Here is a 17,489-nt window from a genome sequence, read left to right as displayed (position 1 = left end):
GCATCATGGTAACATCTGGAACCTGGTGGCTGAAAAAAGAATTAACATATAAAGCCAAACAAATTGTTGATCAATCATGAACCTAAAGGCTGGAATAGTGTAGATGAAGATTTGGGGTCTCTGTTTTGTAGATAGTTAGTAGGCCTGTTTTAGTTATATTCCAAAGGGTCCACGACTATACTAGTTTTTTTTTTTTTCTGAGCCTGACATCTGATATGCAGGTGGATCCAAGTTATTGTCTGGGGAGATGATGTCATGGCTGGTAAAATGACCAGAAAGCTGGATCAGGGAAGAGAGTAGCTCCCAAATATGGGAAAGGGGTATAAATATTGTTGACTGTAGACTTTAACTAATTTTTGCCTGAGCCGGACAGCTAATATGCAGGTAGGCTAAAAGTACTGTCTGGGAAGATGGTGTCAGAGTTGGGAATAGGAGGCAATTTCTTCTCTTCTCATGTTTAAGGGGCCTAAGATGGGAAAGCAAGTTGGAATATGGTAACCAAGTTTACCCTTGTTATGGATATTAATACTACCACTAACCAAATGTCACTGTGTCAGTCTCTGCCAAGTGTCTAATGTCCACTCCTTATTACTCAATCTTTAAATTTTTTTAGATAGAGACAGAGATAGCAAGGCAGAAAGAGAGAGAAACCACAGTGCTCAAGTTTCCTTCAATGAAGTGGGGCCAGGCTCAAATTTATGTGTGCACATAACAAAGGCTCAAATTTATGTGTGCACATAACACTCTCCAAGTGTGCTATTTCACTAGCCCAATGTCCAAATTTCATCTGGCTTTTTTTTTTCCTCACTGCTCTACAGAACACAGGCATGTATTATATAATGTTGAGGTCAATAATGGACCACAAATCTGCTGGTGGCCCCAAAATTCCTATTGCAAAAAACCAAAAAAATTCCTATTGCCAAGTGACATTATAGCTGCTGTCAGCAACCACCTCATACATGTCTGTGCCCTCTGTAGAAAAGTGAAATCACCTGAAAATACTTTTCTCATTATGTATTCTCATCAACAAATGACATATAAGGATAGTACGTACCACTTAGTCCTCCTTTCAGAGATAATGCAATTGAAGGTTAAGTAACTATTCTTTGATATCCCGAATACTAAGTAACAGGATTGATTGATCTGGTTTCCTATAGTTTCAGACAGTAGAGGCTATAAGCTGCAGTATGTACCAGAACTACTCGGGAGTTCAAAAGAAAAAAAAATCAGGAGGTGGGGTAGTAGTAAAGTTTTAGACTTGGAAGTATCAGATCCAGGTACCACAAAGAGCTGCTCTGGCTTCTATCTCATTAAGTGAATAAAATAAACCTTAAAAAAAGGGGATGGATCAGCTGGGGCCCTATTCGGGGAGTCCTGAGATTCCTAAAAGAGACATGATGGGCCCAGACCTCGAATAAATCCCTCTCTCCATTGTTACCAGTCATTCCTAGCAGGAACAACACAATAGACCCCTTTTTGAGCCCCCATAGGACCTTGCCCTCAACTTGGATCAATAATGGTAGAGAATGTTCCATCCTCCCTTCAGAGGCTGGACAATATACTCTGCTACACCTGAAGAAGATAGGTATATTGGGGCAGCTTGGAATGTTCCTACTTATGACCACAGAAAGTGAGCTCAGATCTACAGGGATGCAGAGGTCACAAAGGCTCCCAAGCTGAATATGGGCCTCAGATCACATCAAATCAATGGTGTTTACAGTTAACAATATTTATACACCTTTCCCATATTTGGGAGCTACTCTCTTCCCTGATCCAGCTTTCTGGTCCTTCTGCCGGCCATGACATCACCTCCCCAAACAATAATTAGGATCCACCTGCATATCAGATTTCAGGCTCAGGCAAAAACAAACAAACAAACAAACAAACAAAACACTAGTATAGCCACAGGCCCTTTGGAATATACCTAAAATATGCCTTCTAGCTAGCTACAAAATGGAGGGCCCCCAACTCTTCATCTGCACTATTCCAGCCTTTAGGTCCATGATTGGTCAACAATTTGTTTGGCTTTGTATGTTAACTCTATTTTCAGCCACCGGGTTCCAGATGCTAGCAGGATGCTGACCAGACTTCCCTGGACAGACAACCCCACCAATGTGTCCTGGAGCTCTGCTGTGACCTCGCCCACTAGGGAAAGAGAGAGGCAGGCTGTCAACGCCCATGTTCAGCGGGGAAGCAATTACAGAAGCCAGACCTTCCATCTTCTGCACCCCACAATGACCTTGGGTCCATACTCCCAGAGGGTTAAAAGAATAGGAAAGCTGGGAGTCAGGTGGTAGTGCAGTGGGTTAAGCACAGGTGGTGCAAAGTGCAAGGACCGGCATAAGGATCCCGTTTCGAGCCCCCGGCTCCCCACCTGCAGGGGAGTCTCTTCACAAGCAGTGAAGCAGGTCTGCAGGTGTCTGTATTTCTCTCCCCCTCCCTGTTTTCCCTCCCCTCTCCATTTCTCTGTCCTATCCAACAACGACAACATCAACAACAATAACTACAATAATAAAACAACAAGGACAACAAAAGGAACGAATAAATAAATAAATATTTAAAAAATAGGAAAGCTATCAGGGGAGGGGATGGGATACAGAGTTCTGGTGGTGGGAACTGTGTGAATTTGCACCTCTCTTATCCTATGGTTTAGATAATGTTTCCTTTTTATAAATAAAAAATTAAATAAATTTAAAAAAAGGGGATGGGTGGGTAGGGGAGACAGCATAATGGTTATGTAAACAGACTCTTGTGCCTAAGGCTCTAAGGTTCCAGGTTTAATCTTCCACATCATCATAAGCCAGAGCTGAGGAGAGCTCTGGTAAAATAAATAAATTAAAAATATATAAATTAATTAAAGGGGGCAGTGGCATACCTGGTTAAGTGTTCATATCACCAAGCAAAGGACCTGGGTTCAAGCCCTGCTTTCCATCTGCAGGGGGGATGCTTTGCAAATACTGAAGCAAGTCTGCAGATATCTATCTCCTCTCCCCTCTCAATTTCTTTGTCATGTTAAATAGAAAGGAAAAAAGATGGGAAATGGCTGCTATGGATTCATAGTGTCAATACCAAGCCCCAGCAGTAGCCCTGGTAGCAATAAAAAAAAAAGGTGTGTGGGGGGGAGCTGGGGTGATAGTGCAGCTATGAGGGGCTCCAGATTTGATAACTGGCACCACCAATAGCTAGAGCTGAGCAGTGCTCTGGTGAAGAAAAAAAAAAAACTTTATAAAGGACAAGAAGGAGCCAGAAGGTCCCTCACCTAGTAGAGTTGTGCCTGTGTGCTAGGCTCTACATCTCGAGTCCCAGTATCACTTGCACCAACCACACCACCAGAGGAAGTTCCATGAATGGTGGAGAGGGTTGTGGTCTCCTACTATCTGAAAGAAAGAAAGAAAGAAAGAAAGAAAGAAAGAAAGAAAGAAAGAAAGAAAGAAAGGAAGAAAGGAAGAAAAAGAGGGAGAAAGGAAAGGAAAGGAAAGGAAAGGAAAGGAAAGGAAAGGAAAGGAAAGGAAAAAAGAAAAAGTTGGCCTGTGGGCTAGGATATTGCTTCCCTGATAGAGCACATTCTTGTGTAAGGACCTGGGTCTGAGCCACTGGTTATCATATAGGACGACTATGCAAAGGGGAGGCTTACAAGTCTGCCAAGAGCTGTGTAGAGCTTAGCACACAGGCACACTCTACTAGGGCTTCATTCCTGCACGATTTCCACAGCTCCTGGCAGACTTGTTTAGATAGAGGGTGAGAGGCCACAGTGCTTTGGAGCTCATGGTGAGCATGCAGGAATGAAGACCACAATGCGGCTCTACCTCCTGTAAGCCTCTCCTTTGCATGGTGCTCCTATACGGTAACTCGTGGCTCAGGAATGTGCTCTACCAGGGAAGCAATATCCTAGCCCGCAGGCCAACTTTTTCTTTTTTCCCTTTCCTTTCTCTCTCCCTCCTTTTTCTTTTTTTTTTCTTCCTTTTTTCCCTTATTTTCAGATAGTAGGGGACCACAACCCTCTCCATCATTCATGCAGCAATGAAGCTCCAGTGAAAATTCTGGCAGCAGAATAAAACAGTTGTTGGGGCCAGTAGGTGACTCACCTGGTAGAGTACACACCTTACTGTAAGGCCCTGGGTTTGAGCCCCAGGTCAGTATATGGGAGTGACTGCAGGAGGGAGGCCTCAAGTGTTGGAGCAGTACTGTAGTGCTTCTCTTTCTCTCTTTCCCATCTCTTGTCGAATAAAGCAAAAAAAAAAAAAAAAGTTGATGTTGTGCAGTTATCAACAACAAAAAAGTTGGCCTGGGAGTAGTGATCTTATGTATGTGCATATCCCCTTCTCAGGCAAAATACACATACCAACAGATTCTCTACTCACTAAGATTCTGCTTTAACAGATGTTTTTTTTTTAACTTATTTTCCTTTTTGTTGCCCTTGTTTTTTTATTGTTGTTGTAGTTGTTGTTGTTATTGATGTTGTTGAATAGGGCAGAGAGAAATGGAGAAAGGAGGGGGAAGACAGAAAGGGGGAGAGAAAGATAGACACCTACAGACCTGCTTCACCGCCTGTGAAGCAACTCCCCTGCAGGTGGGGAGCCGGCTGGGGACTTGAACTGGGATCCTTACGCTGGCCCTTGCGCTTCATGCCACATGCGCTTAACCCGCTGCGCTACCGCCCGACTCCCAACAGGTCTTTTCTTAACCAAAGCAGTACTCAACTCTGGCTTATGGTAGTGCTATTGGGGATTGAAGCTGGAACTTTTGGTGCCTCAGGCATGAAGGTCTTTCTACATAACCACTATGCTATATCCCTATATATATATATATATTTTAAAAATATTTGTTTTCCCTTTTGTTGTCCTTTTAAAATTATTACTGTTGTAGTTATTGTTGTTACTGATGTCGTTGTTGGATAGAACAGAGAGGGGGGAGAGAAAGATAGACACCTGTAGACCTGCTTCACCGCCTGTGAAGCGACTCCTCTGCAGGTGGGGAGCCGGGGGCTTTAACCCGGGTCCTTAAGCTGGTCCTTGTGCTTTGTGCCACGTGCGCTTAATCTGCTGTGCTACTGCCCGACTCCCCCCCCCCCCCCATTTTTTAAACAGGCTTGCCAGGTATTCTGCCTCGAGAACAGGCCTGATAATATTCTGGCCATGACCAGCACATCTGTGAGGGAACTGTGAATCAAACTCTGCAGAGTTCTCTAGCCTAAAGTTGGTCCTTCCAGGCCCAGCACTATTTCTAACACTTTCTCTAAATTTGCCTGGGTTCAAGTTTTGTGCTTCAGACAAATTTTAAGAACTCTGTAACAGAGAATTGAGCATGAAGCAATCAAAATTTGTATCTATTGCTGAGGTCAGAGATATAGCTCACTGAGTAGGGCGCCTACCTTGTCATGCACAAGGCCCAGCTTTGACCACCACCACCTGGGAGGTGTTATTGAACAAGAACTCCAATCTATGAAGCCTCTCCCTCTCTGAATGAAAAGGCAGCCTGAAAGCAGTGAAATCATGCAACTCTCAGCCGCAAAAAGGAGAAAAAAAAAAAGATACACTACCAATAACTACCGAAAAAATTTTTTTTATTTTATAATCCAGGTTTAAGATATTCATCAAAAGAATGAAATTATGCTCTCAACATAACACACGGGACAATGTTTGGGTGTAGGAACCCCAGAATACTTTATTAAGACCTTATTGTTCACACAGTTAGAGACACTGATTGAACTGTACATGTTTCTCTGTACCTGGTCCCAGGTCACTCTTTGTAGAGCTTCCCTAGGCTGCTGGGAGTTGGGACACTATAGGCAGGGGCAGGACCCAGAGTCAGGATGAACCTCCTAAGAGCCTCAGAGGAGGGTAGTGGGCTTTCAGAAGGCCCTGGGGGTGAGCAGGAAAGTAAAGAGTGCAGGCTTAAGTCAGAACCCAGGGGCAACATTCCCTGAGATGAGTCAAGCCCTAGCCCTCTCTGGGGTTTCCAGAACAAGGGCTGGGTGTGGAGAGCAACATTGTGGAGGGAGCAGGAACACTAACTCCAGGTGCTGCTGGGGCTAGGGGGAGAAGGGGCATGGAAGAGTGGCCTGGGTGAGGGCAAATAATCTGTGGCAACTGGGCTTTCCAGAATAATGGTGGGGTTCTCTTAGAGGAAGTCATGCACCGCAGTTGGCAGCAGCAGCCAGAACCAAGTTGCAAGTTGGTGAGTCTGCTGGGGGGTGACCACAGGAATTCCAACTATTCCCACACCTCAGTTCACACTACTGTACATTCATGTAGGATGATAGTCTCCTCCATCAAGGATGGGGTCATTTCCAGGTCAAGGTATTATCACTCTCCTAATTCCTCAGTCTGGAAGAATGTGAAAGAGTTAAGTTTTTGTCTAACCTACTCTTCAAGTCTCCCAGAGGTACCCCTTCATTCAGCCAACTCCAGAGAGGAACATGGTTGCTGTCACTTCCCCAGCTGTTCTCCCAAGGCACTTGTTATAGGACTGCTGAGGGGGGTGGGGTGTCAGGGATGGGGATCTGATGGTGGTGCCCAATCTGCAGGGTCAGGAGCTATCAGTTGCCATAGTAGAGGTGCACAGCCAGGCCAATGAGCAGTGTAGCCAGGAAGAAGGCAGCTGTGAGCTGTAACCGCAGCAGGGCTGCTGAGAGCATGGCATTGACCACCAGTGAGCAGGACACAACGAAGAGGCGTGTGATGCTGCTGCCGTGCTTCATGACAGCTGACATGAGTAGTCCATTCACTGCCTGGCTCAACACTACGAGTGCTGCCCATCCTGAGAAACCTTCCAGGAGGCCTGGGCCTGTGCCAGCACTAACATGCAAACCTAAGTTCAAGAGCACACCAAAAGTGTAAAGGAAGAGGTTCTGAAGTGCCAAGGGCAGTCGCTGTCGCTTCATGAGCAGCTCTGTGTACACAGATGACAAGCCTGAGATGAGACAGTACAGGACCAGAAGCAGCAGTCCCAGTGGAGTGATATGCAGGGGCATGGGGTTTGCAGCAGCTGCTGAAGGGGGTCCAGGAAGGGCATCCCTAGGGTCCTGGAGGCCGCCAGTTGCATAGCAGGCCCCTGCTGCCATCAGTAGCAGCAGTGCTAAACCTTGGCGTGCAGACAGATGATGTCGGAGGCATAGGCAGTAGAACATGGCTGTGCTACCAATCTTTAGATTGCTCAGCACCTGGTAGGTGCTGGGATCCATGTAACGCTGAAGATAGATCACCAAGTTGTTGTTGGCGCCATAGAGCAGGGCTGATACTGCAAAGGGGGCAGCCTGGCGCCAGGGAGGGGATCCCCGAGGCCATGACTGCCAGCCCACCAGCAGGGAGAAGGCACACAGCAACAACTTGGTCAACTCAGTCAGCAGCACAGCTGAGGAGGGCCTGAAGGGCACTCGGCCATCCACGTGGCATAGTGCCAGCAATGGAGCATGGGCACCATACATGATAGTGGACAGGAGTAGCATCAGGATCCAACAGGCCTGCCTGGGACGGCCCAGGCCTGGCACACCCCCGTCCTCTATGCTCATACCCACACCAGACACTGGGTGGTCTGTGCAGCTGGCAAGGGAACAGCAGAGATGTAAAAAGTTTGTACTGGAAAATCAAGTTATGGAACCAGCTCCCAGGTGGAAGGAGCCGTGGTACATTGCCAAAGAGAATACTGAGGTTCAGAGTTAGCTGCAAACTCAATAGTCAGGACTGGAAATGGGCTTAGTGGCCCTAGAAGCCAGCCTTGGAGCCAGTCCCATGGGTTAGCGAAGGAAGGTTTTTTCAGGATGCTGGCTGAGCAGCCACTGTCGTCCTTCTGCAAAAGAAGCAAGGTGGTGGGGATGTTGGAGAGAGCAAATGGACTACAGCCAGGGAAGCCAAATTTGGCATTGGTGGTTGAAAGGCTTCCATCTGCAGGCCGCAGCTGATCATCCTGATTCCCTCATGGGACCCAGAGCTAGTCAGGTCCTTTGCGCACTGATCGCAGGTAGTCCCTCAATGTCTTCTCCACGTTGGGCACGTTATATGACTGAGCTGCATAGATGCCAGTGCAGGTGCCCACAACAAAGCCCAACACTGCCGAGGCCCTCAGTTTGGCTACCACATAGCCGGCCAGGAAGCCTTTAAGGAATGGGGAAGACAGCAAGGAGCCATCCTGTGGAAGAAAATGCAGGGCGACACTCAGTCAGGCTCTCTTTTCTCCCCAGGAATTACTCATGTTAGTCTTTGAGCATCTTCCTCACCCTGGAAAGTGATGGTAGTTGATCTAAAGGTTTCAAGGTTCTACAGGCAGAAAAGGAACCTAGAATTCCTGATCACACATTATCTCAGAACCTTAGGCCCCAAAGACTCCATTATAGAACTCTAGTGACATAAATTCAGATGTTCTGGAGGAGTCAGTTCCCTGCTTTTTTTTTTTTTTTTTTTTTTAATACTCATTTCCTAGCATGTGGCCCATGACTGCTGCCAATATGAACTCCTTTCACATCATGTTCATCATGCTACTTCCCATCACAAGGTTTTGCATATGCTGTTACATCTGCCTGGAATGTCCACTCCTCTCCTGTTCACCTGAGGAATTCCTATTTAAGATGCTTGTTTAAGTGCCATTTTCTGTGGGAAGCTTTCCTTGGGGTCACAGAAAACATGGCCTCATGAAAATCTGCTTAATCCCTACCAACGTTCAAAACATACTGAAGGAGGCACAAAGGGATAGGGGGCACTATGTGCAGCTCTACCTGGCCAACACCACTGCTGACTTCGCCTTCCACACGTCGCTGTAGGTGCTCCAACTGGTTCTTGAGAAATGCCAGGTCCTTAAGCTTAGGCAGAGAATCCTAGAACAAGGGAGAGATTGGTTTCAGCACAGTGAGCCAGCCCTATCCTTTGCTGGAGTCTACCAGAGGCTGGGCAGCATGGGACAGGGATGGGGAGTCTTCCTGTAAACAAGCTTCCTGAGATAACATTGGTATAGGAAGGCAGTGAACAATGCAGGCTCACAGGTGGCTAGCTAGGGAGGGCAAGTCTGAGTCTGACAGCATCAGTAACTTACAACAACTCTACAGAAATTTTATATAGCGATCAGTGTGTAGGAGTGGTAGAACAGGTAAAAGACTTTCAGTGAAGTCTGTCAGAAAACTCTGACTCGACTATGTGCTACTTAAAAGCGGTGACCAGTCTGTCTTGTGTGCTCTGTTCTGAGGCCTAACACAAGGACTGGCCATTTCTCCTCCTAAGTGTGGAGGTGGAGCTTAACTCCCAGACCAATGGGAGTTATGACCTGAAGAAGGTCTACGGACAATTTAGCAGCAAATCTAACTTCTGCTTGGGATTCTTTCTCCCTTTCCCCCACCCAAGAAACGAACTGAAAATGTTCCTGGCTGCACTGGTATGGGAGTTCAAGGTGGGAAGGATGGCTGTATGCAGGTATGAGTGAGTAAATTAACTGATTTTTTAATTTTTTATTTAATCTCATGGATGTATGAAATTGAGTGTGTGAACAAGGGAATGATGTATGAATGAAAGTGTGAAGGTCTCTGGACTTTCATGTCTCAGGGAAGGAATTTTCGGTGTAAGGAGGCAGAGAAGTGTGTCCGAGTGAAGGTGTTCAGATGCACAGGAGTAATTAGGGATCTTGGTGGTCACAGAAGAGGTCACCTGGGAAGCCCGGCACCCTTTGCCTCGCTCCACTCCCCACTGTCAGTTCAATCAACAGAAGCAAAAGTCTTCTCACAGAGAAAACAAAGAAACACACAGATGTGTAAATTGTCCCAGTATCAACTTTTCCTCAGGACTAACCAAATGTGAAGATCCTCTTCCCGCCACAGTTCGCAGACCACTCCCGCTTACACTCACCTTGTCATCCGCCATCTTCCCCTCCGAACTTGTCGCGCAGGCGCAGCCCCGCCTCCCTCGCGATAACTGCTACAGCCATCTTTACTGAGGGCGGAGATAACTTCCGGGGCGGGCTGTTTTTTTTTTTTTTTTTCCTTTGAAACGGTGAGGTACTTCCCTGGCAGAGAAACCCACTCTATAGATACTCCCACGTGACCCCTTGCGGCGCGTTTCCGTGTGTGTGTGTGTGTGTGTGTGTGTGTGTGCGCGCGCGTGAACGAATTGTACGCGATGAGCTCACTCGTGTGCGCGAGTACGCACGGCGCACGTTCTCCTGGTCCGCTTAGTGCCACTGTTGAGGTCATAGCTGCGCGCTGATGTCAGCAAGTTCTCTGGCGTCACTGCGCTTCCCTCCCACCTAGTCTCGGAAACGCGATCCTACTCGGCAACCCAGATACCAGTTTACACGCACCGCCCATTGGCTGGCAGTGCTGCTAACTAAGGCCAGTCCTTTTGCGTCCCGGAGACCTCCTGGTCTCTGCCGCGCCCCGTATTTGTGCAGCGCTAGCTGTCCCTGCAGACTCGGGCGCAGAGAGCCCGGGCTTCTGGGCGCAGTAGCTCCTGAGGTCGAGCTGGGCTGAGAGTGCAGGCCGGCAGAGGCCGGCGGGGACACGACTGGGGCTATGCTGGGCAAGGATTATATGCTGGCCATCATTCTGGTCAACTGCGATGGTGTGCACGGAGGGGCGCGATGGGTGGACTGGGAGTTGAGGGAGGTCGAGGGAGCCTGAAAGGCTGCTTCGAGGGTCAGTGACAGGGAGGTGGGGGAGGCTCCGGCTGAGGACCTTGGGGGACCAATGTAGCCAATGGCTGCACGGCAAAATCAAAGACTGGGAGTCTGAACCAACAGACTGGATCTCCAGTCATGGTTGGTCACTTTGGGACTGACAAGAGGGTTACAGTGTTACCCCCCCTTTTTAAAAAATATTTATTTAGTTATTCCCTTTTGTTGCCCTTGTTTTATTGTTGTAGTTATTATTATTGTTGTCGTCGTTGTTGGATAGGACAGAGAGAAATGGAGAGAAGAGGGGGAAGACAGAGAGGGAGAGAGAAAGATAGACACCTGCAGACCTGCTTCACTGCTCGTGAAGCGACTCCCCTGCAGGTGGGGAGCCAGGGCTTGAACCGACAGTGACAGTGTTACTTTTAACTCATGAATATGCTCCTCTTTTCTAACACAGTATTCCTTTTCCTGTCCTGTACTGCTGTAGATGACTTGTGGGGGGACCAGAATTTGGAGGGCGAGCCAGGCCTGCCCCCTGGCTGGAGGAAGATTCGCGATGCTGCCGGTACTTATTATTGGCATGTACGCAGTGGTAGCACCCAGTGGCAGCGCCCAACCTGGGAACCAGGAGATGCAGAACACCCAGACACGGTAGGTGCAGGTGAGGAGGGGGCCTAAATATACCCATGTATGGATAAACCCATGCTAATAAGATGATTTACCCTCCCCTTTCACTCCCCCTTTCCCAGAGGACAGAGAGGATTTGGGGACTTCGGCCCCCCAAAGGGAGATCCTTCTCTAGCCTGGAGAGCTCACTGGATCGAAGGTAAGGGAGAGGACAGGCAAAACGAAAGGCTTAGAGTTCCACACACTCAACGTTAAAGCTGGGTTTACAGTCATTTCCATCTGGAGTTCTGGAATCTGTTCCATGTTTTGGGCTGTGTTATTTCATCTTGACTCTATTCCATATTTTTTACTCTGTATTTTGTTTTGTCCCATGTTCCAAGCACTGTTTTTACTAAATGTTCTTTTCTGGACCAACCTATCCTGTTTTAAACCCTGTTGTCCTGGGCTCTGTCCATGGAGTTTCCTATCCTATGTGCTAGGATTTCTTCTGATTTTGGACTCTGATCCACATTTTGTTTTTCCTGGGTACTGTCCTGCTCTAGCTTTTTATTTGGGGTACTGTATTTTGGGTCTTATTCCATATCTCATGTCTATCATGTACCCTGAACCTCATCAGTGTCCCTTCTGTAGGAAGGATGTTCCTCTTACCAGTTCTACTCTGTTCCAGTAACTCTCTCTCCTGGTTTGGTGAGGAATCTACCATACAGAACATGGAGCCAGGGACTAAGGTAATGACTTGGGCATGGGTACATGTGTGGAACTAATGGCACCTCCCACATAGTTTCACCTCTGTTCACTCAGGCTTCCCTGCCCTTTCCTCCAACCCTACCAGTGCTTTGCAGTACGATCTCTGGGCTGGGTGGAGGTACCCGAAGAGGACCTGGTACCTGGCAAAAGCAGTATTGCGGTCAATAACTGCATTCAGCAGTTGGCTCAGACCCGAAGCAGCAGCCAGCCCCCAGATGGTGCCTGGGGTGAGGTGAGCTATCTGGCTCTTCAGTAGGTTCAGCCCAGGGCCCAGCAGAGGAGTCTCACCCTGAATTGGCTCTTCCCCTTGGCAGCCACCCTTATCTGAGCCTGGGCTGACCTGTTCTTGGCAGGGCCAGAACATGTTGATGATCCTGAAGAAAGACGCCATGAGCTTGGTGAATCCCCTGGACCACAGTTTGATCCACTGCCAGCCTTTGGTACACATCCGTGTATGGGGTGTGGGCAGCTCCAAGGGCCGGTGAGGATCCCTGTACCCCTGAAAGTGAGAGTTGTTCCCCCTTCCCCTGCTGCAGACTCTGATCCCCACTGATTTTGATGCCCTGTACTTGAACCCCTGGACACAGATCCTCTGACATGGACCCAAGCTCTGCCTCCCCTGCCTGGTCCAACCCTGGTTGGGGAGGGTGGGCCCAACTCAGCAGGGACGAATGGGGGAGAGCCTGAGAGGCTGCTCTGATTCTCTCCTGTGCTTCCACATGCTTCTGGAATAGTGATAGGTGAGTCACAGTCATGAGCCCTGATTCCCAGCCCTGACCTCTCTGTCCCATCCCTAACACTGCCCTTGCCTGACTTTTCAGTCTTCTGTGGGTACTATAGGCCCCTGTTCCTACCGAGCCTCTACCCTGTCCCATCTTTGCTCCTGCCACTGCCTCATCTCTGGCTCTAATAGGGACTTCGCTTTTGTGGCGGGTGACAAAGACAGCTGTATGCTTAAGTGCCATGTGTTCCGATGTGACGTCCCTGCCAAGGCCATTGCCAGTGCTCTACATGGGCTCTGTGCCCAGGTAAGGGCCAAGAGTGGGTCAGTGAATTTGGATTAAGAAGTAGATTTGAAGCTCCTGAGGTGGTTGGACAGGGTGGTGTTTGTTGGTTCCCTCCCTCACTTGTGCCTCACGCTAACTACATTGTGTTTCAGATCTTGTCTGAGAGAGTGGGAGTGAGTGGTGACTCTCCTTGCTGCTCCCTAGACCCCATCTCCCCTGAAGACCTGCCACGGCAAGGTATGGGGAGGGAGGTGCTACATCGCAACAACAAACCACCTGGGTGGAAGATGGGTTCTGGGGCATGGCCTGTTTATTTGGTAACTCCCTGGAGATAGGAGACTTTAAAAAAAAATTTTTTTTTTTATTATTATCATCTTTATTTTTTATTGGATAGAGATAGCCAGAAATCAAGAGGGAATGAGGAGATAGAGAGGGTGAGAGACAGAGAGTCATCTGCAGTCCTGCTTCACCACTTATGAAGCTTTCCCCATGCAGGTGAGGACTGAGGGCTTGAACCTGGGTCCTTGTGCATTGTAACGTGTGCGCTCAACCAGGTGTGCCACCACCCAGCCCCGAGATAGGAGACTTTTAAGGTAGCCTAGCCCTAGGGACCGCAAGCCTTGACTTGGAGGAGTATGCATGGCCTTTCTTCTATTTGCTCCAGCTTTCAGAGGGGTGGGAGAAGGGGTCACCAAGGGTGCCCAGGCCAACACGATATGTGTATTTCAGGGGAACTGCTGGATGCAGTGAGCCAGGCTGCGCAGAAGTATGAGGCGCTGTACATGGGGACCCTGCCTGTCATCAAAGCCATGGGTGAGGACTGATTAGGTGGAAGGGGTGGGTGCACAAAGCAAGAGGGAGCTTGGGGCATCCTGGGAAGTGGCACAGTGGCTAAAGCTGTGGACCTAAAAGCATGAGGTCCCATGACTGATCCCTGGCATCGGATGTACCAGAATGATGCTCTGTTTTTCTCCTAAATAAATAAATCTTTAAAAAAATGGGGGGGGCACTTTTAGGTCCTAGTGCATAATGGTGGAGGAGAACCTAGGCTGGGGGTGAGATTGTTTTACAGAAAACTGAGAAATTTTACACATGTACCAATAACGTTATTTAATGTAAACCAATAATCCCCCAATGGGGGAAAAAAAAGGGAACTGGGGCAGGGCTAGGAACTACCCAGCTGTTCTCTTCCCTTGTCTCTGAACCTCAGGTTCGTAAGAAAGCCTAGGCATTCCCTGTAGATCCCTTATTTCTTAACATCAGGGAGAAATCTTATTGGATGTGTTCCTCCAGGCATGGACATGCTGAATGAGGCTATTGGTACCCTCACCACCAGGGGGGATCAGGATACATGGGTGCCCACCATGCTCAGTGTGTCTGACTCTCTCATGACTGCACATCCCATTCAGGTACCAGGAGGTGGCATCTGGGGCTGTTGAAGGGTGGGCAGGGATACTGAGGCTTACTGCTGACTGCTGGAAGAGCTCAGCGGGGTCCAGCCAGTGCCTGGCCCTATAGTGACCAGGCCTGGTGTGGGCAGGCAGAGGCTGGTGCAGAGGAGGAGCCACTGTGGCAGTGTCCTGTGCGCCTTGTGACCTTTATTGGTGTTGGCCGTGACCCGCACACTTTTGGCCTCATTGCTGACCTGGGCCGTCAGAGCTTCCAGTGTGCAGCTTTCTGGTGCCAGCCCCATGCAGGGAGACTTTCCGAAGCTGTGCAGGCTGCGTGTATGGTGAGTTAGGTGTGGGGATGGATGGTGGGGTTGCCCTGCAGCTTTTCATTTTATTCGTTCATTCATCTATCTATTTACTTATTTATTTATTACAGGGGTGGGGTGGGGCGCCTTCACCACTCTGGGTTGATTTTTTTCAGATATAGAGATAGAGGGGCTAGGTGGTGGTGCACCTGGTTGAGCATACATGTTACAGACTGGGTTCAAACCCCCAGTCTCCACCTGCAAGGGGAGGTGAAGCAGTGCTGCAGGTATCTCTCCCCCTCTGCCTCTCAATTTCTGGCTGCCTCTATCCAATAAGTAAATGAAGATAATTTTTAAAAATAATAAAGAGATATAGATAAATAAAGAGACCACAGAAGTGAAGCTTCATCCAATCCAGAGAGGGCCAGGCTTGTACCTGGATCATAAGGATGGCAAAGGAGTATTATCCAACTGAGCTATTTTACCAGGCCCTGCAGCTTCTTTTTACTGGTGATTGAAGTTTAGGATTGCACCTCTAGAAAGCACATCCAGTAATTTGGGGGCTGACTATGGTTCATTAGTACTTTATTTGGTTCCCATACAATTAAAATTTTTTAAATTATCTTTATTTACTTGTTGGATTGAGACACCTAAATTGAGACAGAAATTGAGAGGGAAGGGGGAGATAGAGAAGAAATGAGACAGAGAGACACCTGCAGCACTGCTTCACCACTTGTGAAGCTTTCTCCCTGCAGGTGGGGGCCAGGGACTTGAACCTGTATCCTTGAGCACTGTAATGTGCACACTTAACTAGGTGCACCACCACCTGGTGCACCCCCCCCATGGAATTGTTAATACACTTTAATTAGTTGCTGACACTTAGAGGTCAGAACATTACATGTGATTTCTAGTTGTTTTCTTAATATCAGAAGATTTAACTCAGAAATTTCCACTTAGCTAGAATTTGGTAGGGATGTGCCTTTAGTATTGGCATTTTTAAATCCTGTTTGTCTCATTTAGGCTATTTCCTGTCCTCTGAGAATTTAAGTGTGATATGATCACACTGTTTGCACATTTTACACATTTACTAAATAAATAAGGTACAAAGATACCTTGGGAGTTCAGTTGTCTAGAGAGTATAGCCCTTGCCCTCATAGCACACTATGTCATAGCAGAAACAGACCAGAAAGAAACTGTACATCACATGATGACAGAGACAGTCTTTTCTGGGGTTCAGAAAGGTTGCTCAAACAAAGAGAACACTCACGATTTCAAGATCTATGGAAGTTTTGCCAGACGAAGGGCAGTGGGAGAGAAGGTATGGCAAGTACAGGGAACCACAGCTATAAAGGTGAAAGATATTAAGGGACAGAGTATCAGACATTAACTAGTTTATCCAGAGTGCAAAGATGACAGGCAGGAAGAATGCTAGATTATGGAAAAATTTATAGGTCAGGATGATAAATTAATTTTGTCTTAATGCACTTTGAGCCATTGAAGAGACTTGAAGAGGACCTTGCAGTTAAGTTTGTTGAGTTGAGGAGACCACTTAAGCTATTGCATGGATAAATGATATGGAAGACACAACATTTTAGAGCTGTTGAGTTCAAGTGGGAGATTATTTGGGCAGTTACATTGGTAATGGTTTGGGTTGTAAAGCATTCCTTTGGTTAGGGGATCCACTGTTCCAGGGGACACTCCATCCTAGTGAGAGATGGAAGACAGCATCATGATAAGGTGCAGTTTAGAGCTCAGGATCTATAAGTAAAACCAGGTGTGAATCAGAGTTCTGCTAATTTCTGGCTAGGTCACTTTGGAAAAGTCATATGGTCCTTGTGAGTCTCAATTTTCTCTTTTGCAAAATAGAGATAACAGCTGGGGATGATAACTCTGGATAAAGTAGTTGAAACACAGCACATAGTACTATCTAGCCATCCTTAAATGCTTAGGAAATGTCGAGTTTTATGTTTTGTCACTGAGCTCCCTGGTTATCTGGTGGAGGTCCAGATGTGGTAGACTAGCTTTACATCAGCAGAAGCCTTCCTGCAGAAGCTTTCAAATAGTCCAGGGGCAAGGGAACTGTATCCTCACATTCCCCTTCTCCCTAGGTCCAATACCAGAAGTGTCTTGTGGCCTCTGCAACTCGAGGCAAGGCCTGGGGTGCCCAGGCTTGTGCCCGCCTGCGGCTCAAGCGAACCAGCTCCATGGACTCCGCAGGTGGACCCCCGTCTCTCTCCCTTCTCAAAGGAGGGGTTGGGAGTGCAGGGGCAGCCCCTCGAAAGCGGGGCATCTTCTCTTTTCTTGATGCCTTCCGGCTGAAACATTCTTTGCTCCATATGCCCTAAATTGATCCTGGAGGATGGGAAGGAGGCTGTGGGTCCAGGCCCAGCTCGACCCCTCCTTTTACCAGGGGCCTGCAGCCTCTTGCTCTTTGGAGCCTTCTTTACCTGCCCTTCAGACCCTTACCTACTCTCTATTTATTGCCCAATTTATTAATTGTTTATATGGATGATTGAGAGGCCCTGTACCACAACTAGGTCCCTGGCTGTCCTACCCCTGGGCTCCTCTGTCCCTTGCCTCTTTCAAGCCCTGGACATTTGGCTCTACCTCAGCAACACTTTATAGCTAAATCAGTACAAATAAAAATCCCTCAGTGACCTCACTGGGTGTCAGTATATTTGACCTGGGATAGGGTTGGGCATTAACTTATGTGGAGTGTCCATGGCCATGCTTGGTGCCAATGTCACATAAGGGCATGGGTGTGATGGAAATCTGACATTCATTCAATAAATATTCTAATGTCTTGTCTTTGCTGGGCACCA

At 47.8% G+C, this 17,489-nt stretch overlaps 4 protein-coding genes across 5 annotated transcripts in view; 2 read left to right on the top strand and 2 right to left on the bottom strand.

Annotated features, from left to right (window-relative positions):
* Positions 1-17,489, top strand: part of CD14 (CD14 molecule) — a 247,120-nt gene that overhangs the window by 68,007 nt on the left and 161,624 nt on the right. The window lies entirely within an intron of this gene.
* Positions 5,639-7,517, bottom strand: LOC103108562 (probable UDP-sugar transporter protein SLC35A4). Its single transcript, XM_007517516.3, has one exon. The coding sequence runs from the start codon at positions 7,508-7,510 to the stop codon at positions 6,539-6,541; it is 972 nt and encodes a 323-aa protein (XP_007517578.1). The 5' UTR covers positions 7,511-7,517; the 3' UTR covers positions 5,639-6,538.
* Positions 7,930-9,973, bottom strand: SLC35A4 (solute carrier family 35 member A4). The gene is made up of 3 exons (XM_060179342.1): positions 9,828-9,973; positions 8,711-8,809; positions 7,930-8,127 (listed from the first exon to the last, which is right to left on the bottom strand). Exons 1-3 carry the CDS (start codon positions 9,840-9,842, stop codon positions 7,930-7,932), a joined length of 312 nt encoding a protein of 103 aa, XP_060035325.1. The 5' UTR covers positions 9,843-9,973.
* APBB3 (amyloid beta precursor protein binding family B member 3) lies at positions 10,144-17,329 on the top strand. Of its 2 annotated transcripts, XM_007517518.3 has the most exons (12): positions 10,146-10,538; positions 11,078-11,241; positions 11,340-11,416; positions 11,885-11,945; positions 12,050-12,196; positions 12,318-12,445; positions 12,878-12,992; positions 13,124-13,208; positions 13,701-13,784; positions 14,265-14,380; positions 14,512-14,703; positions 16,776-17,329. In XM_007517518.3, exons 1-12 carry the CDS (start codon positions 10,490-10,492, stop codon positions 17,010-17,012), a joined length of 1,455 nt encoding a protein of 484 aa, XP_007517580.1. In that variant the 5' UTR covers positions 10,146-10,489; the 3' UTR covers positions 17,013-17,329. The 2 variants fall into 2 exon arrangements, with proteins under 2 accessions (XP_060035311.1, XP_007517580.1); XM_060179328.1 differs by lacking the exon at positions 14,512-14,703 and having other exon boundaries at positions 10,144-10,538.

This window comes from Erinaceus europaeus, chromosome 2, assembly GCF_950295315.1.
Source record: "Erinaceus europaeus chromosome 2, mEriEur2.1, whole genome shotgun sequence".
NCBI classification, from domain to species: Eukaryota; Metazoa; Chordata; class Mammalia; order Eulipotyphla; family Erinaceidae; genus Erinaceus; species Erinaceus europaeus.
The sequence above is the reverse complement of the archived record's forward strand: the minus strand, read 5'-3'. Positions and strand labels throughout refer to the sequence as shown.